General features: G+C 42.1%; 1 protein-coding gene across 1 annotated transcript in view; it reads right to left on the bottom strand.

Annotated features, from left to right (window-relative positions):
* Window positions 1–23,106, bottom strand: part of LOC140195499 (patched domain-containing protein 3-like) — a 42,676-nt gene extending 19,570 nt beyond the window's left edge. Inside the window, exons 1-3 of the mRNA XM_072253881.1 lie at window positions 22,332–23,106; window positions 6,481–6,602; window positions 6,239–6,384 (exon numbers count right to left, since the gene is read on the bottom strand). Of these exons, the coding sequence (XP_072109982.1) occupies window positions 6,239–6,384; window positions 6,481–6,602; window positions 22,332–23,054 (991 nt within the window). The 5' untranslated portion in view covers window positions 23,055–23,106. The remainder of the gene's footprint in view (window positions 1–6,238; window positions 6,385–6,480; window positions 6,603–22,331) is intronic.
* Between the last annotated feature and the right edge of the window lie 1,219 nt (window positions 23,107–24,325).

Below are 24,325 nucleotides of genomic sequence, written 5' to 3'. Positions count from 1 at the left end.
TTACCTGAAAGTTTGGCTTTTGCAGCCTGTACCATGATTTTCATCAAGAGGTTAAATGTAAGGTAGCTTACCCATGATAGGGTGTCCTGTTGGGGAGGGAGGGGCATAGTTTATTCTAATTGTTGAATGTCGCTTCCACCATGATTGGTTAGTTTAGAAATTGCAGCTGGTTTTCTCATTGGTTAGCTGCCTGGTGTCCAGGTTCAAATATCCTGGTACAGAGAGAGCACGTGTTTGAGGTTCTGTCTCTCTTCCTTTGTTTAAGGTAAGTGACGGACATATCCATTGGAAAGGTGTGCTCTGTGTGCATTGCTAGCCAAGTATGTTTGTTCAATATTCAGCTTTGTATTGTCTGTAACTTGGGGAACACGAATGCTTGGTCAAATTTTTACTGTTTGTAAGAAATGATTAATATATTTAACTTCAAAGTCAGTTCATTTCCAGACACAATTACCAGACCCATGAACCTGATTCAACATTACATAGGTTTACTTCAATTGTGTGTTTGGACACTCCAGCCAGGGATCAGCTTTTGGAGCGGGGGTCTTCAGGGTTGCAAACTCAAATTACTGTTTCAGGAGATACTTGTACAGTGGAACATTTGCAATCATTAGCATGACTCATCAGAGCAGTCAGATGGGAATTATGTACTGTAAAAGGTTAGTCTTTCCCACTGCAATTGTTGGCATGTAAGCTTATTCTTGATAGCGTCCTTCCAAACATTGACTTGTCATTAACAATGATGTACCATTACTTGCAAGGAACATCAGGAAAGAGCAAGTTCTTTAAAGATTTACACTACTGACTTGAATGGTGATTTGTTGAAATCAAATGAACTTTATTGACAAGCTTGATTGAAGTGCTCAATTGTTATGCTGATCTGAGTCATGGGGCCCCGAAGCTGGGAGCCCAGGTACTGACAACTTGGAAAGCTTGGAACGTGGATTTGAGAATAGGTGGCATTCTCACCTCAAGATGACTGATACCGAAACACTGCTGTTCAACCTCTGCTGTGTCCATTACTTGGTAGAGTCATACTGTCATGATGTGCACTGGCAATATGGGAGCCCAGGTGCGAAGACAAACTCTGATGTAGAGATGGCGATGAGCGATTGTTCATCATAATTCCAAAAGAAGATTGGCGAGCAACACAGAGAGAAGTTCTCAAAACTAGAATCCTGTGATTAGCGCTAATCAGCCATCTACTTAAAAATACAAGTAACACTGATTCACTGAGCCTATCAAAATAAACTTAACAAGGTTAAACAGAAAGCACCAGGAGACCACATTAGAAAGAGCAAGTCGCTCGAGGAAAAAATACAAGGAACTCTAAATGCTTAACCAATTCAAGTGTTCTAAAATCCTCAGAGCCCACCACTCTCTGGCATCCTGCAGAGGCCTGGAGAGCTTATTACAGTCTTGGTCCAAATCATCAACTGTTTATTCAGCAGGTCAGGCTGCATCCATAGAGAGATATAAACAGTTGACATTTCAAGCTAAGACCCTGGTGAAGGATCTCGGTCCAAAACGTTTGATAGTTTATTCTTCTCCATGGACACTGCCTGACATGCTGAATTCCTCCAGCGTTTTGTGTTTGTTGTCCTTATTTCCATGTCTACCTGTGTTGCCATTTTGATGTATCAGTAAGCTTTGATCTCTCTATTCTACAACATTACAACATGGTCTGTGTACCATTCATTGGCACACTTGCCACATTCATCTAGATCCTACTTCAGTCTTGGATAACATTCTTCACTGTCCAGTACACCACTGGTTTTGATGTCATCAAACTTGTTGAGAACATTGTCATTCAAATTTCTAAAAATAGCAAATAGCAGTAGACCCAGCACCAATCACCATGGTTCACAAGTGGGTATAGGCCTCCAATCTGAATAACAACCTCCAGTATCACCCTCTGACTTCTTCCAGTAAGCCAGTTCAGTATCCAATTGGCTCACTCACCCTAGATCACTTGTGTTACAAGCTTATTTGTCATCAACATTAATGACTTCAGTGATCTTGATCGACTGAGTAAGAGGGTTGAGGAATGGAAAATGGACCTTAATTTGGATAAGTGCAAGATGTCAGATCCAGGCAAGACTTTCACAGTGAACAGAAAGACACTGGAGAGTGTTGAAGAACAGAGGGATCTTCAAGTACAGATGCTTGGTTCACTGAAAATGGAGTTGCAGGTAGATCGGGTGGTAGAGGAGGATTTTAGCACTTTGATCTATGTAAGTTAGGGTATGAGTATAAAAGTTGTGAGATCTTACAGAACACTGGTGAGGCCATTCTTGGAGTATTGTGTTCGGTTTTGGCCACTCTGCTGTAAAGACGATGTTGTTAAACTAGAGAGTACAGAAAAAGATTACAAAGATGCTGCCAGAACTTAACAGACGGAGTCAGGGGGAGAGGTTGGACAAGCTAGGACTTTATTCCTTAGAGCATAGGAGACCGTGAGGTGATTTTATTGTGTGTATAAAATCATGAGGGACATAGACTGAGTGAGTGTGCTCTCATTTTCTTTGGATTGGGGAATCAAGTTCTAGAGCAGGGGTTCCCAACCTTTTTTTATGCCATGGACTCCTACCATTAACTGAGGGGTCCATGAACCCCAGTTAAACTGAAAAGAGGGGATAGGTTTAAAGTGAGAAGGGTAAGATTTAGTTGGAACTTAAGAGGCATCTTTGTTGCACAAAAGGTGATATCTATTGTAGTGGAATTAGCTGCCAAGAGGATATCACTTTTAAAAGTTGGACAGACACAGGGAATGGAAAGGTTTAGAAAATTATTGGCCAAATGCTGGAAAATGGGACTCTTGGTTAGCATGAACCAGTTGGCCCAAAAGGCATGTTTTGATGCTGTAGAACTCTAACACCATGTAGACAACATCTACCACCCTGCTCTGTCACTTCTTTAAAAACTCAAATTTCTGAGATGCTAAGTTCCCTCCGTTTCCCAATATTCCTTATTGTCTTAGTTTCAAGTGCATGCACTACCCTTATTTGACTTCCCAAAATACATCACCTAACACCACTAGAATTAAATTCCATTTGCCTCCACTCCACCCAATATGCCATCGGATCAACGCCATTCTTTTGCCTAGGAGTATTCATTTCACATTACCACCACCACCGACTTTCATGTCATCAGCAAACTTACTTTGCAGTCTGCAGTCTTATTTCCTATAGTTAAGCGCAGATTGTTGATGCATATGACATACAGTAAAGGTCACACCACCTCTGGACCTTGTGAGATTCCAATCATAAAACAGACCTCTATACTTATCCTCTGAATCCTATTACCAAATTGACCATGTGTCCACTTTCTAATTTGCTTTGGATCACATAGGCTCTAACCTTTACAGCATGCCTTCTATGTGGGACCATGCTTTAAATAGAAGCCGGTATGATAGTTTTACTGATGCCCACGCAGACTACATCAACTTCACTGTCCTCATCAATACATATTGCTATTACTTCAAAAACATCAGTCCCTCAACAATAAAGATGTGCACACAATCCCCAATTAACATCTGCCTTTTCAGGTCCAAATTAATCCAGACTCTCAGAATCTTTTCCAGTAATTCTCTACCATTAATGTTAGATTCACTCACAAATAATTTCTTGCCTTATTTCTGCTGCCCTTCTTAAATACAAGTTCTGTAGTTGCTGTCCTCCAGTCATTTGGCTCCTCACATATGGTCAATGTTAGATTAAACATCGAAGTCAAGGACTCAATCTACTCCCTTACTTCTCAACACAGACTAAGATACATCTCAACAATCCTTGGGAATTTTTTCACCTTGTATGCACCAAAGCATCTAAAACCTTCTCCTTTATACTGTATGTTCATATTCTCTACAATATCCCGAAATCTTCAAATACAATATTCTTCTCTAGTGATTACAGATGACAAGACCAACCTATATACCCTGGCATCACATAGTTTTCCCCTTGGTCCCTACTCTTTCCCTAGGTACCCTCTTTGCCTGTATGTATATACTTATAAAATGCTTTGTTATTTTCCTTGATCTTGTCTGCCATTGATATTTTGTGGACCCTCTTTGCCTTCTTCCTAATTTCTTTCTTAAGTTACATAAACATTAAAGACATAGGGTGGCAAGATTAGGAGAGGATATATTGATATTCTCATATTGAGAATATTCAGACATATTCAGAATGAGGAATGCCTTGAAAAACATAAAAGTGGATACTGAAAAATGTAAGGAATGAGATTGCTGGTGCTCAGAATAGAGGGTTGTCCTCTTAGACTGGGGATGAGGAATTTCTTCACCCAGAGAGTGGTGAACCTGGGAATTCGCAGCCACAGGCAGCTATAAAGGCCAAGTCTTTATGAATATTTAAGGCAGAAGTTAATAGATTCTTGATTGGTCAAGGTATGAAGGGATATGGGGAGAAAACGGGAGATTGAGGCTGAAAGGAGTAATGGATCAGCCATGTTGAAATGGCAGAACTGATTTGATGGGTCAAATGACCTAATTCTGCTCCTCTATCTTATGATTTTGTGATCTATCTTTGTATCCTCAATAGTCATAGCCAAGGTCCCAGAAAACCAGAGACTAGCTAATATTCTTTTGTTTGAGAAGGGCAATGGAAAAACAAGGAAATTATAGGCTTGTGAGCCTTACATCAGTGCTAGGGAAGGTTTTGGAGATGATTCTTAGTGATTGGAAAAGCATGGAGTTTGGGGTAGTGTATACAGTATTGTGCAGGGCAAGACCTATCTCAAATTTCTTTTTTTTTTTTTTGAGTAAGTGACAAGAATCATTGACGAGGTTAGGGTAGTGAATATTGTGCATGTGGGCTTTAATAAAGCATTAAATTATACTTTTTGGTAAACCAGTCTAAAAGATTAGGTTCACATGGGATCCACAGTTAACTGGTAAACCGGATCCAAAAATTGCTTGGTTATTAGAAGACAGAGGAGGGGTATTTTTCTGGTTGGAGATCTGTAACCAGTGGTGATCCACAAGGAATAATGCTGGGAACTTGGTTGTTTGTAAAATAGGTTAATAATTTGGATCAAAATGTAGATGGCCTGATGACTCAGTATGCAGATGAAACAAAAATTGTGTCACAATGAGGAAAGTTGTCACAGGATTTAGCAGAATCAGTTGGAAATTTGTTCAGAGAATTGACAGATGGAATTTAATTCGGACAAATGAGAGATGATGTGATAGGTATTTAAACTCCCAAGACATCGATGTTACTGAATGGTGTAATTGTGAATGAAACTGGTCCTAGCTTAAGTAGAAATGCCTGTGATGATGAGACATTGACTACTCCAACCCAAGGAATTGATGGAACACTTAATCTTCACAGGTGCTGCCAGTCTTCCAATCTGTACTAGATTTTGTTATTTATTTCAGCAATGGCTGATTAGTCAGCATTGTGGGGCTGATCTGGATTTTGACTAGGGAAGATGGCATTACAAATGGTGGGGCAGGGGAAGGAAGGCAAGTCAGAAGTTAAAGTTAGAGCAAAGAAGAATAACAAAGGCATGATGCAAATATTTGCCACAGTAGTGTAGCAGTTAGGGCAATGCCATTACAGCTCGGGGCATCAGAGTTCAGAATTCACTTCCCACTGCTGTTTGTAAAAGAGTTTGTGTGTTCTCCCCTTAAACTGTGTTGGTCTTTTCTAGGTGCTCTGATTTCCTCCCACATTCCAAAGACACATGGTCAGTAGGTTAATTGGTCATTGTAAACTGTCCTGTGAAAAGGCAGGGGTTAAGTTGAGGTTTGCTGGACAGTACAGCTCGTTGGGCTGGAAGTTCTGGGCTGCATCTCTAAATAAATTTATAGAAACAACGGGAATGTATACGGGAATTGACAGGACATAGGAGCACTGATATACTGCGAGATCTAGGAGAAGTCCATACCTCACTGGAAGTGGCAACACAAGTCAATAGAATGATATGGAAGGTGTGCAGCGTGCTTGCCTCCCTTGATCAGAGTACGGAGTATAAAAGTTGGCAGGACTGATGAAGGGTCTCAGCCCAAAACATTGACGGTACCCTTTTCCAAAGATGCTGTCTGGCCTTCTGAGTTTCTCCAGCATTTTGCGTGTGGTGCTTGGATTTCCAGCATCTGCAGATTTTCTCTTGTCTGTGATAAAAGTTGGCAGATCACATTGCAGCTACATAAAAGCTTAGTTAGGCCACATCTGGACTATATTTTAATCATGCTTATAGTATTGAGGTAAATGCAACTTGCCTAGAATGAGAAATGGTGCATTGGCTGTATTGATGGCAAATTTCATCCCACAAAACAGCAGCAATCCAAATCCTGATAGTACGGCAAATCCAGCTGACACAACTCCCAGAGCAGCAACCCAGACTTTGTTCCTCACACAGTCAAACCTGAAAATAGATTTGGTAGTCCTCTATAAGACATGTTTTATTTTATATTTTAAATGAAAATGTATCAAAAATGAACCTGACAGTAGCCCATCTTACCTCATGGAAGATGTGATGGAAAAAAAGATCGAAAGAAAGTAAGTGACTGAGAACAAAGGAATGATTTTTTCAGAATTTCCTTCAAATTCTTCTTGCCTTGATATTGATGTGAAATAAGACACCTGTAAGTTAGGGACAAATGTTATATAATTATAAAGTACTTCCAAATTATTCTCGAGCAAATTTCAACCAACCTCCAAAAGGATTTACCACTTCATGATGAAAACAATTAGTTATTAAATTTGCATCAAGTAGTTGCAACAAGAGGCTTAATTCATATTTAAGAACAAATTGCTTTGAAAGCATGTTAAAAACATTAAAGCAAATATTGACCATTCACAAGGAAAACTAATGGCCTTTTTTGTTGAATTTAACCTTTGATATTCATATGCATAAGATTAACGTTGAAGAATAACATCTTTACATTTTAGTTTAACCAGTTACAGAAACACAAAGTGAAATCATACAATATCAATCAGTAACTGCTGAATAGAATTTGATGTCCGCTTTCAATAGTGTACTACTCTAGTTTGGAGTTCAGAAAAAAAGAGACTTTATTTTGACAAGCATCATGATATAGACCGATAGTTTCACTCCCTTTAGGTTAAGATTTTACGTCCTTGGGTATGCTAAGCAACATTTTGCTGAATTCCATTTGATCTTGAAATTCCCAGGGATTACCAAGGACCAGAAGTTCATAAGGAACTGTGATAGTAATAAAGGGGAAACAAGAATTTGGAGTCTGAGGAATCTGTAGAAACAGACCTACCTCCAAAGACCTTCCATAATCTACAAGGTGAAATCCAAGCATGTGTTGCATTTCTCTCTGCTTTCTTTGAGGAGTGCAGATCCAACATCACTCAAGAAATGGGACAGTATCCAGGATAAAGCCGTTTAATTATTTGGCATCTTATCTATCACTCTATACATTCATTCTCTCTGGCACCACTGACCCTATTTTAGTGAACACATGCTGTAAAGTGAACTGCTTATGTTTGCAAGATATCCAGCAAGCTACAGGAGGGCAGGCATTACTGCTGCCTGGTAGGCCACATATTTTATGCTAGGTTTGAGATCTTGATCTTTAGGTAGCTAAAGGCTCTGCTGATGTAGTGAAGGCAATGGTGTATTTCATCCATCATTCATTGATAAGAAGTCACCAAGTTCTAAGAATTGGTCTATATTTCCATTAATTGCAGGAGGACAATGTTGTACAGCAGGGTCTGATCAGTAAAAGAACTTTGTTTAGTGCATATTAAGCAAAGGCTCATTCTACTTTTGCTTCAGTGAATGAGTCAACAATGAATTGGAACCCATGAAAAACAAAATTTGCAGATGCAGGATATCTTGAATAACAGCATAAAATGTTGGAAGAACTCAACAGTTCAGATTGCATTTGAGAAAAGAGAAAGAATTAGCTTTTTCAGGTCTGGCTTCTCCATTAGAATTGAGAAAGAGGGAAACAGTTTGTTCTTAAAATTTCCGGCACTGAGTCTGACCTGGTGGTGCAGAAGAGTGGGACAGAGAAGAGGAAAGCTGTCGTCATTGGAGACTCTATAGTCGGGAGCAGACAGGAGATTTTGTGGACATGAGAAGGACACCCGCATGGTTTGTTGCCTCTCGGGTGCCAGGGTCCGGGATGTCTCTGACCGGGTGCACGACATCCTGGTACGAGAGGGAAAGCAACCAGAAGTCGTGATACATGTTGGGACCAATGATATAGGCAGGAAGAGGGATGAGGTCCTGAAGTGTGAGTTTTGGGAACTAGGCAGAAGGCTGAAGAACAGGACCCTAAGGATGGCGTTCTCAGAATTACTGCCAGTGCTACGTGACAGTGATGGTAAGAATTGGAGGAGATGGCAGTTGAATGCGTGGCTGAGGAGTTGGTGCAGGGAGCAGGGTTTTAGATTTTTGGACCATTGGGATCTCTTCTGGGGAAGGTGGGACCTGTACAGATTGGATGGATTGCACCTGAACTCGAGGGGGACCAATATCCTTGCAGGTAGGTTTGCTAGCATGGTTCGGGAGGGTTTAAACTAATTTGCGAGGCGGATGGGACCCAGAGCGATATAGCAGTGAAAGAAGTGCATGGAGTAAAGCCAGATCTAACATATAGAGAGGCTTTGAGGAAAGAGAAGCAGAATAAACGGTGTAAAGACAATAAGGTAGAAGGGCTGAAATGTGTGTACCTCAATGCAAGAAGCATCAGGAGCAAAGGTGATGAACTGAGAGCTTGGATACAAACATAGAATTATGATGTAGAGGCCATTACAGAAACTTGGCTGGCACCAGGGCAGGAATGGATTCTCAATATTCCTGGATTTCAGTGCTTTAAAAGGGATAGAGAGGGCAGAAAAAGGGGAGGAGGGGTGGCATTACTGGTCAAGGATACTATTACAGCTACAGAAAGGGTGGGTAATGTAGCAGGATCCTCTTTTGAGTCAGTATGGGTGGAAGTCAGGAACAGGAATGGAGCAGTTACTCTATTGGGGGTATTGTATCGGCCCCCTGGTAGCCCAAGAAACACAGAGGAGCAGATTGGGAGACAGATTTTGGAAAGGTGCAAAAATAACAAGCTTGTTATGATGGGAAACTTTAACTTCCCCAATATTGATTGGCACCTGATTAGTTAAGTATGTTCAGGACAGATTCCTGTCACAGTATGTGGACAGGCCAACTAGGGGGAATGCCATACTAGATCTAGTACCAGGTAATGAACCGGGTCAGGTCACAGATCTCTCAGTGGGTGAGCATCTGGGCGACAGTGACCACCGCTCCCTGACCTTTAGCATTATCATGGAAAAGGATAGAATCAGAGAGGAAAGGAAAATTTTTAACTGGGGAAGGGCAAATTATGAGGCTATAAGGCTAGAACTTGCGGGTGTGAATTGAGATGGTGTTTTTGCAGGGAGATGTACTATGGACATGTGGTCGACATTTAGAGATCTCTTGCAGGATGTTAGGGATAAATTTGTCCTGGTGAGGAAGATAAAGAATGGTAGGGTGAAAGAACCATGGGTGACAAGTGAGGTGGAAAATCTAGTCAGGTGGAAGAAGGCAGCAGACATGAAGTTTAGGAAGCAAGGATCAGATGGGTCTATTGAGGAATATAGGGAAGCAAGAAAGGAGCTTAAGAAGGGGCTGAGAAGAGCAAGAAGGGGGCATGAGAAGGCCTTGGTGAGTAGGGTAAAGGAAAACCCCAAGGCATTCTTCAATTATGTGAAGAAAAAAAGGATGACAGGAGTGAAGGTAGGACCGATTAGAGATAAACGTGGGAAGATGTGCCTGGAGGCTGTGGAAGTGAGCGAGGTCCTCAATGAATACTTCCCTTCGGTATTCACCAATGAGAGGGAACTTGATAATGGTGAGGACAATATGAGTGAGGGTGATGTTCTGGAGCATGTTGATATTAAGGGAGAGGAGGTGTTGGAGTTGTTAAAATACATTAGGACAGATAAGTCCCCGGGGCCTGACGGAATATTCCTCAGGCTGCTCCACGGGGTGAGGGAAGAGATTGCTGAGCCTCTGACTAGGATCTTTATGTCCTCGTTGTCCACGGGAATGGTACCAGAGGATTGTAGGGAGGCGAATGTTGTCCCCTTGTTCAAAAAAGGTAGTAGGGATAGTCCAGGTAATTATAGACCAGTGAGCCTTACGTCTGTGGTGGGAAAGCTGTTGGAAAAGATTCTTAGAGATAGGATCTATGGGGATTTAGAGAATCATGGTGTGATCAGGGACAGTCAGCATGGCTTTGTGAAGGGCAGATCATGTCTAACAAGCCTGATAGAGTTCTTTGAGGAAGTGACCAGGCATATTAATGAGGGTAGTGCAGTGGATGTGATCTGTATGGATTTTAGTGACAAGGTACCACACGGTAGGCTTACTCAGAAAGTCAGAAGGCATGGGATCCAGGGAAGTTTGGCTAGGTGGATTCAGAATTGGCTTGCCTGCAGAAGGCAGAGGGTCATGGTGGATGGAGTACATTCAGACTGGAGGATTGTGACTAGTGGTGTCCCACAAGGTTCTGTTCTGGGACCTCTACTTTTCGTGATTTTTATTAATGACCTGGATGTTGGAGTAGAAGGGTGGGTTGGCAAGTTTGCAGACGACACAAAGGTTGGTGGTGTTGTAGATAGTGGAAAGGATTGTCAAAGATTGCAGAGAGACATTGATAGGATGCAATAGTGGGCTGAGAAGTGGCAGATGGAGTTCAACCTGGAGAAGTGTGAGGTGGTACACTTTGGAAGGACAAACCCCAAGGCAGAGTACAAAGTAAATGATAGGATACTTGGTAGTGTGGAGGAGCAGAGGGATCTGGGGGTACATGTCCACAGATCCCTGAAAGTTGCCTCACAGGTGGATAGGGTAGCTTATGGGGTGTTAGCTTTCATAAGTTGAGGGATAGAGTTTAAGAGTCGCGATGTAATGATGCAGCTCTATAAAACTCTGGTTAGGACACACTTGGGAGTACTGTGTCCAGTTCTGGTCGCCTCACTACAGGAAGGATGTGGAAGCACTGGAAAGGGTACAGAGGAGATTTACCAGGATGCTGCCTGGTTTAGAGAGTATGCATTATGATCAGAGATTAAGGGAGCTAGGGCTTTAGTCTTTGGAGAGGAGGAGGATGAGAGGAGACATGATAGAGGTGTACAAGATAATAAGAGGAATAGGTAGAGTGGATAGCCAGCTCCTCTTCCCCAGGGCAACACTGCTCAATACGAGAGGACATGGCTTTAAGGTAAGGGGTGGGAAGTTCAAGGGAGATATTAGAGGAAGGTTTTTTACTCAGAGAGTTGTTGGTGCATGGAATGCACTGCCTGAGTCAGTGGTGGAGGCAGATACACTAGTGAAGTTTAAGAGACTACTGGACAGGTATATGGAGGAACTTAAGTTGGCGTCTTATATGGGAGGCAGGGTTTGAGGGTCGGCACAACATTGTGGGCCGAAGGGCCTGTACTGTGTCGTACTATTCTATGTTCTAATATTCTTTGCTTTGAGCAAGACAAGCTTAATTTATTTTTTACAATGTAGAAAGAAGCCATTCAGCCCATTGGGTTCCCAACAGGGAAACCTTATCCATCCAAATTCACACATTTCCCTACGACATCTCCTGTCTCACATCATCAACTCTTTTAGTTCTATATATGCAATGCTGGAGGCAGATTGATCATAAAATCTATCTTTGCTTTCAATGTATTAGCATAGCATTCAACCATGTGGTAAAAAGACCAAGACATCAAATGTGGCACAAAGTGTAGACTACTGTGTCACAATGATTCCTTTCCTCCTTATGTCTCAGAGGCATGGAAATAAATTGCTAATTTGGTTTATTACTGTCACAGGTACCCAAGTACATTGAAAAACTTTACCATCCATACAGATCATTTCATCATACAAGTACATTGAGACAGTCCAAGAGAAAAGCACCATATAATGTTATATTTACAGAGAAGTGCAGTGTAAGCAGACAGTAAGGTGCAAGCCTATGATAAGGCACCTTGTGAGATCAAGAGTCCATCTTACCATACAAGAGATCCATTCAACAGCAAGATAGATGCTGTTCCTGAAACTGGTGGTATGTGCTTTCAGGCTTTTGTTTCTTCTGCCCACCAGGAGGGAGGAAAAGAGAGAATATTCTGGGTGACAGGGGTCTTTGAGTCTGTTGGCTACATTACTGAGGCAGCAGGAAGTGCCGATATGCAGACAAAAATGAAGGGACAACTATAGCTTCTCCTCAGCGCACTCCAGAGGTACCACAATCACCACCTCTAATATTTTTTAAATCTATCAGTCCCAGGTCAACATATACATCAATGAAGCTGTAATTACACATTTGTAGAGTAACAGTATCAGTCTGTCATGTCTATGATGACTACCAAGAACTTCTCTATGCTAATTCCATTTCAGTTACTGATTTGTTGTTGGCACATGTAACAAGGTTACATAAACTACTTTTGGCATCTATCCATATAGATCATTGCATCACATCAGTGCATTGAGGTAGTAAAAGGGAAAAGCAATAACAGAATACAGAATAAAGTGCTACATTTACCCGCACTTGGTCCACAATTTTTTTTTTAACCAATTCAAGTGTTCTTCCAGGTACTCCTCAAATATTGTGGGAGCACGTGCCTCTACCACCCAGTCAGGCACTGTGTTCCCTCTTGGTGAGAAAATTCTTCCTCATGGAACATTGGACAGTACACCACAGGAATAGGCCCTCTGACCCATGATGTGGCGCTGAATATGATGCCAAATTAAACAAATCCCTTCTACCTTCACATGATCCATATCCCTCCTTACTCTGCATGTTTAGTTGTCTATCAAAGAGCACCTTCAACCCCACTACCAACCCTGACAGCTCGTTCAAAGCACCCACCACTCTGTGTAAATAAATAAATAATAAATTTGCCTTCCACATCTCCTTTAGACTTGCCCTCTCACACCCTAAAGCTACGTTCTCAAGTACTCAATATTTCTATACTGGGAAAATTATTCTGCCTGCCTACCCTATCTATGCTGCTCTTAATTTTATAAACTTCTATCAGGTTCCCCCTCTGCCTCTGATAGTGCAGAAAAAAAAACACAAGTTTGTCCAGCTTCTCCTTAAAGCCAATAGCCTTTAATCTAGACAGCATCCTGATAACCTCTTCTGCACCCTCTCCTTCTTGCATTGGGGTAACCAGACTGTATGCAATGCTCTAGGTGCAACTTACCACTGTTTTATACAGCTGCATAAATGACTTACTTACTCTTGTACTCTAAGTCCCTCAAAATGAAGGCATGCTTTCCACATGCCTTCTTTACCACTCTATCTACTTGTGTTACCACTTCCAGGGAAGTATGGATTTCGACCCCAAGATCCCTCTGTGCATCAATGCTGCTAAAGGTCTCGTTAGCTGTATACTTTCCCCTTAGACCTGACCTCCTAAAGTGCAACACCTCACACTTGCACATATTAAACTTTACTTGCCACTTCTCCATCCACAGCTATAACTGATCTGTATCCATTAATAACCTTTATTGTTCATAACTCAACCAACTTGAGTCACCTGCAAACTTACAACCCATATACATTTTTATCCACTAATTAACCCATCTACATTTTTGTTCTGAAATCCTCTAAACTTTCTTTCTTCAGCATCAACCTGGGCCATTCACAGACAACTCTGCTATGCCTGATAACTGTTTCTTAAAAAAGCGCTCTATTCTGAGCTCCACTGGAAGTGATTACTAGACGGAGAAAGAAAACAATTCAAGCATGTCCATGAAATCTCCTTGAAGGCGATACAGGTGTCCCCCGCTTTTTGAATGTTCACTTTACGAGACGTCACTGTTACGAAAGACCTACATTAGTTACCTGTTTTCGCTAACAGGAGGTGTTTTCACTGTTACGAAAAAAGGCAGTGCACACCCCGAGCAGCCGCTCTCCCCCGGACTGGGAACTGCATTCTTGCCGGCATTGCTTAAACACGAGCCTGTGAGCAGCCGTTAGCAAGATGAGTTCTAAGGTATCGGAAAAGCATAAAGGAGCTTGTAAGGGTGTTACACTTAGAGTAAAACATAATTAAGCGCTTCGATTGTGGTGAACGAAGTAAGGACAAAGTGAGTTTGGCTTGTGGAAGTTGACGAAGATGATGTTGAAGAGGTTTTGGCATCCCATGACCAAGAACTGATAGATGAAGAGCTGATGCAATTGGAAGAGGAAAGGATAACAATCGAAACCGAATCCAGTAGTGAACGGACCGAAAGTGAAGTCGTCCAGGAACTGAACGTGAAGCAACTGCGTGAGATTTTCGCTGCAATTATTGCAGAAAAGTATGACTTTAATTTTGAAAGGTTATGTCGGTTTAGGGCATATTTGCAAGATGGATTGAGTGCTTACAAAGAACTGTATGATAGAAAAATGCACGAGGCTAAGCAGTCAAGCAAGCCTTCCACATCAGCCAAAGCTGACGACGAACCTCGACCTTCGACATCGAGGCAGGCAGATATCGAAGATGACCTCCCTGCCCTGATGGAAACAGACGATGATGAGATGACACCCCAGTGTCCCAACACCCCAACCCCCGTGCAGCAAACCAATACCAATCCACGGAGAATGCAGCGGTAGCTGGGATGCACCCAGCACATCTTTAAGAAAAAAGCCAAAATAAACAAGCTAATTAATTAGGTGCCGCCTGGCACGTAAATATTGGCCCCAATCAGGGGCGATTGCTGATTGTGTCGCCTCTGATCTGGGCCGACATTTATGTGTAATTAATTAGCTTGTTTATTTTGGCTTTTTTTCTTAAAGATGTGCTGGGTGCACCCCGGCCACTGCTGTACTACTGCATGCTTCGCGGATTGGTATCGGTCGGCGGCCTGGAGGGTGGGGACTACTGCACCACCCCACTCTCCGATGACCCAGCCTAACACACCATCATCAGTGTGCTCGGCACTGTCTTCCCAATTCCGGTAAGTGATACTACACTGTACATACATTATTTCTACTTTATATAGGCTGTGTATTTTTGTGTTATTTGGTATGATTTGGCAGCTTCATAGCTTAAAGGTTACTAGAGAGAGTGTTTTTGCCAAGAGCGCTTGTGCCGTGTTTCTGCCGAGAGCGCTTGCGTGAGATTTTTGCTGCGGAGAACAGTGCGGCAATGATTGTAGAGAAGTATTTCTACTTTATATAGGCTGTGTATTTATCATATCATTCCTGCTTTCACTATATGTTACTGTTATTTTAGGTTTTGTGTTATTTGGCATGATTTGGTAGGTTATTTTTGGGTCTGCGAACACTCACAAATTTTCCCCATATAAATAAATGGTAATTGCTTCTTCGCTTTACGACATTCCGGCTTACGAACCGTTTCATAGGAACACTCTACCTTCGAATGGCAGGGGAAACCTGTATCCCCACCATATGACTAGTGAGTCCCTGCACCATGATCTCTAAAATGGAAAAGAATATTTGAATGATATTAAAAACCTCATCCATTTAACGAAAGCACACAGGAACCCTGAAGGAGTTTACTTTGTCCCAAATTTCCCATTCCTATCAAGTATCTCCTATCCTAAATTGGTAGCATCTTATCAGCTAGCTCAGAACCCATCATACTGGAGCGGAAACAAATGAATCTCAATCTTGAAGGACCACCTGTGAGTAAGTAGATGTCTCCAGCAATACCTTCCCAACCCATCACCTTGATAATCTTAAAGCATATGCGGCAAATACATGGACACATCATTTCCTGCAGGAAATACATGGTTGTTTCTTCACTGTTATTTAATCTAAATGCTCTAATTCCCTATCCAGCAGTACTGTGGGAAGGACCACAGCAGTTCAGACTCGCCATTCTCATGGACAATGAGAAATGGGTAATAAATACAGTCCTTGAAAGTAACACCCACATCCCATAAAATGAATTATCATGTAGATCTGATTCCTTGATGTCTATTTTGGCTCTCCAATGTGTTCACAAAAGTAAGGGGAACAATGCTGTGACTCTGAGGAGGGCTACTTGTTATCGTATTTTCTCACATTTAGTCCTGCCTCTAGCCAAGCTGATATGATGCATAGACAACAGTGGCATGTATCCAATAATTTTAAGATAACTAAGATATGCCACTTCAAAAAAAAAGGGACATATCCACCCAAGCCCAATCTCATAAACACACAAAATCAAGAAGCAAATGACAAATGACCCTTACTCATCAATAATCTGCCCCACAATGGTTACTTAGGCTTCTACCGAAAAAAAACCTCACTAATGCACCTTATTACCTCTTGGTCCAAAAATAAACCATCTCCAATGGTGAGGTTGGAGTGATTGTCCTCAGCAACAAGGAAGCACAAATAAATATTACAACTGAAGGAATAAATCTGAACAGAAAAAAATACTCTGCCACACACGAAGAAATCTGCAGATGCTGGAATTCCAAGCAACACACATCAAAGTTGCTGGTGAACGCAGCAGGCCAGGCAGCATCTCTAGGAAGAGGTACAGTCGACGTTTCGGGCCAAGACCCTTCGTCAGGACTAACTGAAAGAAGAGATAGTAAGAGATTTGAAAGGGGGAGGGGGAGGGGGAGATCCAAAATGATAGGAGAAGACAGGAAGGGGAGGGATAGAGCTAAGAGCTGGAAAGTTGATTGGCAAAAGGGATATGAGGGAAGGCCTAGGAAGAAAGAAAGGTGGAGGGGGGAAGCCCAGAGGATGGGCAAGGAGTATAGTGAGAGGGACAGAGGGAGAAAAAGGAGAGCGAGAGAGAAAAAATTATATAATAATAAAAGATAAATAAATAACGGATGGGGTACGAGGGAGAGGTGGGGCATTAGCGGAAGTTAGAGAAGTCAATGTTCATGCCATCAGGCTGGAGGCTACCCAGACGGAATATAAGGTGTTGTTCCTCCAACCTGAGTGTGGCTTCATCTTGACAGTAGAGGAGGCCATGGATAGCCATATCAGAATGGGGAAGGGACGTGGAATTAATACGTGTGGCCATTGGGAGATCCTGCTTTCTCTGGCGAACAGAACGTAGGTGTTCAGCGAAATGGTCTCCCAGCCTGCGTCGGGTCTCGCCGATATATAGAACGCTGCATCGGGAGCACCGGATGCAGTATATCACCCCAGCCGACTCATAGGTAAAGTGTCGCCTCACCTGAAAGGACTGTCTGGGGCTCTGAATGGTGGTGAGGGAGGAAGTGTAAGGGCATGTGTAGCACTTATTCCGCTTACAAGGATAAGTGCCAGGAGGGAGATTGGTGGGAAGTGATGGGGGGGATGAATGGACAAGGGAGTCGCGTATGGAGCGATCCCTGTGGAAAGCAGAGGGGGGAGGAGGGGAAGGTGTGCTTAGTGGTGGGATCCCGTTGGAGGTGGCGGAAGTTACGGAGAATAGTATGTTGGACCTGGAGGCTGGTGGGGTTGTAGGCGAGGACAAGGGGAACCCTATTCCTTGTGGGGTGGCGGGAGGATGGGGTGACAGCAGATGTGCATGAAATGGGAGAGATGCGTTTGAGAGCAGAGTTGATGGTGGAGGAAGGGAAGCCCCTTTCTTTAAAAAAGGAGGACATCTCCTTTGTCCTGGAATGAAAAGCCTTATACTGAGAGCAGATGCGGCGGTGACAGAGGAATTGCAAGAAGGGAATGGCATTTTTGCAAGAAATAGGGTGAGAAGAGGAATAGTCCAAGTAGCTGTGAGAGTCCGTAGGCTTATAGTAGACATCAGTAGATAAGCTGTCTCCAGAGATAGAGGCTCTGCTGCTGGAGACCTCACTTTACCAGTGTTTGTGATTATTGGAGGAAAATTATGTCAGTCCTAAGGCATTCTTCAGAGCATCCAACATCCATCCATCAGTAATCCACTGAATGGATTTCTCTTAGTTAGAAATGGAGCTGTTCTCTGACATTACACACTCTCAAATCCCATTACACTTAGGCAAAGTGATTCTACTGACTAGCAGCTCATTAATCACCTGTTTGCTTGAACACTCTGACACTTCCTGCAATTTTGGAACACTCTAAAGCAGCTTTTGCAAAGCTCTCCAGCCTTATAACAACAAGATCCAAACGTTGAAACATCATTCATTTTAAGAATCGTCAAAGTCCATGAGATCATAAAACAATGAGACATAGTAACAGAATTAGGCCATTCAGTCCATTGAGTCTACTGTGCCATTCCTTGATCGCGTATTTATTATCCCCGTCAACCCCATCTTGTGCCTTCTCACTGTAACCTTTAACACCCTGACTAATCAAGGACCTATCAATCTCCACCTTAAATATACCCAATGAATTGGTCTCCACAGTCGCGAGTGGCAATGAATTCCACAGATTCACCAAACTCTAGCTAAAGTAATTGCTCATTTCTGTTCTGAATGGACATCCCTCTATTCTGAGACTAGGCCCTCCAGTCCTAGGGAGGGAGGGGAGGGAACGTCGACTCAGACCATGAGAGGCCTGCATCGGGCATTTTCATGCCTTACAAGGCGCAGATTGGAAGTCCGTGTGGGGCGCCACTCCTCACACAGACTCGAGCAATGTGTGATTAAGTGCCTTGCTCAAGTGCACAAACACACTGCCACAGCTGAGGCTCGAACTAGCGACCTAGAAATAACTAGATGAACGCCTTAACCACTTGGCCACGTGCCCAACACGAGTCCAGTCCTAGATTCCCTCACAATAGGAAACATCTCTACACCGACTCTATCGAGGCTTTTCAACATTCAATAGATTTCATTGAGATCCCCTCCCCACCCACATTCTTCTGAACTCCAGCAAATACAGGCTGAGAGCCAAACACTCCTCAAATGTTAACCCTTTTATTCCCATCAATCTCCCTTGACCCTCTCCTGTAAATAGTGTGAATGATTTGAAAGTGGAGAAATATGAAGCATGGCCATAAATGTCAGTTTACTTGCCTTTAAGAGACACTGTGAATATGTTGGGCTCCACCCAGTTGCTTTTTCCCTTATGTTGTTTCTATGAGAAATTAACTGTCTTAAGTTTTTGCAGTTTCATAGGAAGTTTTAAAGAAAAGTACAGCCTGGGCTTTGTGATTTGTGTTTTGTGTTCTGATTTGTTACTTCGTTTCTTGTTCATTTACTTCGTTTGTTTTTTTTTTAAATCTGTTACTGTCATAAGGAGGTGGCTGGCACCGACCCAAGTACAAGACACAGACACTGAAGTACTAGGGACAGGACTAGGATACAGGGCGATGGCAAGGACATGGACAGGAAAACCAGGAACCTGGAACGGGACTGAACAAGACAGCTAGGAGCCCGGGCTTGGACTCCGAGCCAGAGACTGGACAAGGACACCCAGTACCTGGGTCTTGCCTATGACTCGGACCCCAGAACTAGGCAAGGATGAGGCTTGGCAGGCAGGCAGGACGAGGCTGGAGTCTTCAGGCTAGAGGCTAGAGACTTGGCTTGGCTTGGCAAGAGGCTAGAGACTGGAGTCTTCAGGCTTGAGGCTAGGCAGGAGACGAGGCGAGGCTTAACAGGAGGCTGGAGACTTGAGGCGAGGCAAGGCTGGAGGCTTGAGACTTGAAGCGAGGCTGGAGGCTTGGCAGGCTCCTCCTGGGCAGGGTGTGGATGGCCACCTGACAGAGACAAGGGACAGGAAGGGACAGAACCAACCACAGGTAACGGCAAGACAGCCTGGCTTACCTAGGCGGAGGCAAGGGACAGGAAGGGAGCTAGGTACAGGGTGGCTCCAGGACAAGACTGCAGGCGAGATGAGGCAAGATTTACCAGCAAGACAAGACAAGGCTTCAGGCAATGCAAGGCGAGACGAGACGAGAACTTCAGGCGAGGCGAGAGTTACTGGCAAGAGAGGGCAGGGCAGGGCTTCAGGCAAGGAAACAGAAGGCAGAGCAAGGGGTACAAGGAGTAAGGACAAGAACAATCCAGCAGCCACACCTGGGTCTCTGAAGGTATTTATGCAGCCAGCCCCGACAAGCATCAGCTGCCTCAATTAGCTCAACAAGAACAGAAACAGGGTAGATAAGAAAACCTGGAGCACGGGTCAATGGACCGGACCGTGAACCGGAATACAGACTTCACGGACCGGACCATGACAGTTACGTGTTTACTGTGTCTTAATCTGTTATTTGTTCCCCCATATGATTGGTTTTATGGATTACTCATTTTTCATACTGGACATTTGAAATTTGAGTAGAAATTTGGACTACTTTATTCCAGATACGAGATGCCCACATTTCAGAGGGAATTAAGTACTTGGGGAGCAAATCTTGTAGTTCTATTGTTTTTGTGTTTTCTAAATACACAGTGACTAATCAGGACCAAGTGCATTTGTGTCCCTCTGCTTTACAGAATGGCAAAGTGGTGGATGCTGATTAGTGGTGGGTGCTCCTGTGATACATTCCTGGGGTTGGTATTTGAATTTGCGCATTGGACCAACAGATCAGTTTGCTGAATTTGTATGAAGACTCCTTACTACATGACAGAAGGGATGCCACTGATATCAATCCCTTGACAACAAAGAAAAGACTTTTGGAGGAAATTATCTGACTTCTCGGATTTTGGCTTTCTGTTTTGGGGGAGCTGGGAGGGAGTAGTCTATTTCAGACAACCTTAACCCAGAGTATGGTAACAGCCTTAAGGGACTTGAGCCTTAATAGCCCTGGTGGAGTGAGTGCTTTAGCATAGAACATAGAATAGTACAGCACAGTACAGGCTCTTCGGCCCATAATGTTGTGCCGACCCTTAAACCCTGCCTCCCATATTTGTTTTTTTTTACACGTTTTAAACTCTATTCAATATATGTATACTGTAATTGATTCATTTATTATTTTTATTTTATTTATTTTTTTCTTCTATATTATGTATTACATTGAACTAGTTAACAAATTAAGGTAACAAATTTCACGTCACATGCCGGTGATAATAAATCTGATTCTGAGTAAAAAAAAATAGCAAACAGAATTTTTAGCATGACATGAATTGGAGGAAACTTTTGCTCATCAAGGACTAGATCTAAGTTAGACAAAAATAATGACAAACTAAAGGAAACAAAAGAGGCAAGAGAGACACTGAAGGTGATGCACCTTCTTGATATCAACTGCTGGATGTAAAACAAACACTTTGTTTATATTAAATATCACTAAGCAGCAGATGGGAAGTTGAAAGGAGGCAAAGTCCCCAATATTCTGAGGGAAGAACAAGAAACCATTGATGGTGCTTCTTCAGCTACAACAGTGTTGTCAGGATTGGAAAAGGCAAGTCTCGGCCCATTCAACCAGATGGTGGTGAAAATGCAAGCCAATGTTGCTAGACTGTATTAATAAGTGATTGCTTCATATTGGGCTGAAACTAAAGCAATATTATCTATGACCAAAATTGTTCAGGCCAGTTGTGAGGTTTTCAAATTTGGATTAACAAGAGCTGAACAGATTGCATTCTAAATGGTGAAAAGCCAGGTACCCAAGGGAAATAGTATAATCGCAGACTCCCAGGTGACAATTGTTTAATTTTTAGGGTTATGAATGTATGGTCTGAGAACTGCAAAGCAGCAAATGTCTTCGATTAAAATTCTCCTACTTACATTCAAATCACACTATGGTCGTCCCTTTGTCCATTTTGATGGTCTCCTTCAATATCAAAGCCAGATAACTGTGCTCTGTAAATACTACACATTCTTTTGTGCCTCCTTTATTTTAATCACAGCAACATTCAGGTGCCTGCACCTAAACATCTTTATGTTATTCTCTTACCTCTCTAAAATACTCCTTAAAATATTTTCCCGCTCTGCTATCTCTTCCTGTATTTTATGTCATTTTTTTTTCCCACTTTGGTGACAGCATGAAGTTCTTTTGGACATTTCGCTGAGTTTAAAACACTGCAGAATCCCAAGCTGTTGAAGTTGAACGAATTGAGTACAGATGAACTCGAGGATGTGTGGAATTTTTTTATGTTTCCAGTTTCCTCAAAGTGAAGAACATCTGACTCTAAACAGTTTTTCCAATATAGGGCAACAGAAAGGCACAATTATTCAATATACTACCCATTTCGACAATTATTTCTGCTCTTAGAAAGAAAGTGAAAATTGCAGGATTGGCAAAAAACTCAATGATCTGTGAATTATTGTTGGTGTTTACCTGCTCATTCATGATAAATTTGGCAGATTACTAAAAACCCCAAAAAATAGCCAGGTCACAGAAGGAGAGATTTCCTCTTGTGTAATCACCCTCAGGTATGAGCTCGCACGAGTGAAAGATGATGCTTTGTTCATTATCAAAGTTCAGTATAAACTGCAAACATCTACTGCAACAGTTTCTCATAAGTGGCACATTTCCATTCATCCATCACTTACAAAGATGTAAACACTAAAGACTAACCTCAATTTCCGTCAGGTTCATCAGTTCCTTTGGAAAGGCGGAAAGGAAATTTTTGAGCCACAGCAAACTTCTCTCTTTCATTTCTTCCGTATCTTCTTGTAAATAATAGTCAATTTGAATTGCTTTTGCTGTTTCCATGATATTGCTTTTTGGTTTTAATTTTACACCTCCAACTGTTGAACCAATAAAAATTCCCTTCATTGTTGGATAAGTAAACTGGGTGCTCTCCAGATTGTCTTTTATGAAGTTTAAAATAGCATTTGAAATGCAAGAGCCTGATCTCAATGCACAAAGAGAAGAATAGTTTCTCATGGTATGGTTATTATCAGAAATATTAAACTGTTTCACCTTTTCATCAAGTGATACAATCTCTTTAAACGCATCAATGGTAAGGATGTTGTTACCTTTCGATACAGCAATAAAGGAAGCAAACGTCCCCTCTGTGTAAAGTCTCTGTTCAAAGAACAATTCAGAATCATTGGTTGGAAAATGTTGCTTAATAAACTCTCTCTCGGCCTTTGCTGGCCCGTCGATAGGTGTAAATTGCTCTTCCAAATCATTGGCTTCAAGTACCGGTAAAAAATAAAAACCTACGCCGAGTCCCGCGGAAAAAAGGAGAGGAATTGTGAGGAACCACCAGGGATTTGTACCCACAATCTTCCCGAGCTTCTTAAAAGCTGCCCTGAAAACTTGCTCAACACAGTTTGTTTTACAACAGGACATGAGCAAAGTTCAGCAAAACTCCCTCGCCTTTATCTCTTCAAAATGTGTTCAAAATCAGGAAGAAGCAATAATTTGGAGATCACTGCGCATGCTTATTCATTTACATGGCTATTAAAATAACGCCATCAGTGACTGCAATGTGGCGTATTCAAAACCAGACTTCCCGTCGATGCGTATGGGGTGGGTGGAGTCTTGTTAGCAACTGATTCGACTCACTGCGCTGAGTCTGCTGGTTCATCAGTATGTTAAAGGAAAATATTGTGATATGTTAACTATTTTTGCTGATGGATCAAAAGATAATTTAACTGGGAATGTTGGTGTGGCTGTTTTTGTGTCTGAATTATAGGAAAAAATAATGTCTTATCAGTATATACTGCTGTATATACTGATATTTATCAGTATACTGTATACAGCAGAATTGGTTGCCATCATTTTGGGTTTACAGTGGATGGAGCAAATTTGTCCTTGCAAAGTTATAATTTGTTCAGATTCTTTTTCAGCCTTGACTAATCTTAAAAATTCTAGCAGTAGGTTAGATTTACTGCTGGAAGCTCTTCAAACTTTATTTCATATATAAAGTATTGGTTTACATGTCATCCTTATAGGTCTCTGCACATAGAAGTGTTGAGGGGAATGAGTGGGTTAATTGTTTGGCCAAAGAGGCTGTTAAAAGTTCAACTGTGGATATAAACCTTCCACATTGCAAATCAGAAGCTAAGGGGTTAGTGGGGCTAAGAATTAGGGGATTATGGCAAGACCTGTGGGATAACGGGAATAGGGGGAGACACCCTTACAGAATACACAAAACTGCTGGATTGATGGGAGAAGGGGGTAAAACAAGAAGGGAAGGAATTATATTGATTCGACTTAGAATAGGGCATACTATGCTTAATTATTCCTTTAATCTTGTTGGAAAACATCACTCCAGGCTGTGTAGGTTTTGTCATCATTGGGAAACAGTTGAGCACATTCATTTTCAAATTGAGGCATACAAGGTTGAAAGAAAGCAAATGCATGTTGCACTGCTATCTTTGGGGGGTTGATAGTTTTCATTTAAAACCTTTACTATGTTATGGAAGTGACTTTAATTTAATTGACTATATTGTCTTTAATTGTTTACAATCATTGAGATTTTGGGGGTAATTTAGTTTTCATTTGATAAAGAACTAGTAGGGGTTTTATTTCCCAACTGTCTACTCCACACCCCGGAAATGCACCGTGTAAATTGGACTGCCAACCACCAGTAACAGCCAGAAGAAGAAGAAGACTTG

The sequence above is a fragment of the Mobula birostris genome, chromosome 3, assembly GCF_030028105.1.
Source record: "Mobula birostris isolate sMobBir1 chromosome 3, sMobBir1.hap1, whole genome shotgun sequence".
NCBI lineage: Eukaryota > Metazoa > Chordata > Chondrichthyes > Myliobatiformes > Myliobatidae > Mobula > Mobula birostris.
Note: the sequence above shows the minus strand (reverse complement) of the source record. Positions and strands in the feature narration are given on the sequence as shown.